The 1,174-nt window shown below is 36.5% G+C and overlaps 1 protein-coding gene across 1 annotated transcript in view; it reads right to left on the bottom strand.

Moving 5' to 3' along the window:
- LOC119585778 (PCNA-interacting partner-like) overlaps positions 1-1,174 on the bottom strand; it is a 9,518-nt gene that overhangs the window by 5,595 nt on the left and 2,749 nt on the right. The window contains exons 5-6 of the mRNA XM_037934492.1: positions 836-969; positions 233-386 (exon numbers count right to left, since the gene is read on the bottom strand). Coding sequence (XP_037790420.1) covers positions 233-386; positions 836-969 — 288 coding nt within the window. The remainder of the gene's footprint in view (positions 1-232; positions 387-835; positions 970-1,174) is intronic.

Here is a 1,174-nt window from a genome sequence, read left to right as displayed (position 1 = left end):
CTTGTCATGAGTATGAATCTCTAATTCTTTATACAGGCTGACATGAGAAAAGTGACACACCCACAAACAAATTTCAAAACAATATGGAGATCAGTATTCATGGCTATACCCATTTAATGTCAGCATGACATTCATATTACTCTACAATAAAGCTGCAAACTCATCCAACTTTAAGAGTCAGACAATTCCTGTCTGGGGAATACAGAAGACCAAGCTAAATAAGGCTATATACCTTTGATGCAATATCTTTCAGTACTTCATGACCCCCTGCTGCATGCTTCTTCAAGATTTTGTAAAGTGTAAAGTGATCAAGGCACCCGGAGTTACGGAGGAATTCATTGTACGCCTCGATGATCTCCGTCATTTCCCTCATGCACGGATCCACACTGAAGTGTAAAAGTGTTGCAGTGAATCAATAAAAACAGATAACTGTCTAAGCTTGAGTCCTATACTCTAATGAACTCTCTTTAAATGCCATATAAAGGAAATCAGGAGATTAAATAATAATATACTAATGTTGTGATGTTTAATATAATATTGGTAATCATACAAAAGAAAGAATATGAGGAATCTCTACTAAAATATCAATTGCTTTTGATTTAAACCTGTTCAGGAAAAACTTCCCATCCACTCACTCCATCTTCCTTTACAAGACAATCCAGTAATCATAACTCTGAACTGATATTGATTGAGATGGGCAAGATTAATTAAGACAATCCAGTAATCATAACTCTGAACTGATATTGATTGAGATGGGCAAGATTAATAAGTAATTTTCAAGAAAAGAGCACAGGAAACACGCTTTCAACCCCAAAACCTAAATCCAAGAACACACCTTTGGGAAATGCTGGGAAGATCCAGTTCTTCGCAGCTTTCCTCCGTATCTGCCCGTGATGCCACAGTGTCCTGGTACATCTGGTTCCATACATCTAAAACATCACTAGCAGCTGCCATGAACTCACCATGTTTCTGAAAGTCACAAAGCATTATTCATTCTCCTCTGCTTTATATCCATTACATCTCTCACACCCTTTTTTTGAATTCCTCATATTTTCAGAAGGTAAGCAACACCTGAACAAAATTTTCCTTGTCATGTAGAGAAAACCAGAAGTATAAATCAGGAATTTAATCAAGGAATATATCAATGAATACGGAATGTTTTGAAGAGCTGAAT

Source organism: Penaeus monodon, chromosome 20 (assembly GCF_015228065.2).
Source record: "Penaeus monodon isolate SGIC_2016 chromosome 20, NSTDA_Pmon_1, whole genome shotgun sequence".
Classification (NCBI taxonomy): Eukaryota; Metazoa; Arthropoda; class Malacostraca; order Decapoda; family Penaeidae; genus Penaeus; species Penaeus monodon.
Note: the sequence above shows the minus strand (reverse complement) of the source record. Positions and strands in the feature narration are given on the sequence as shown.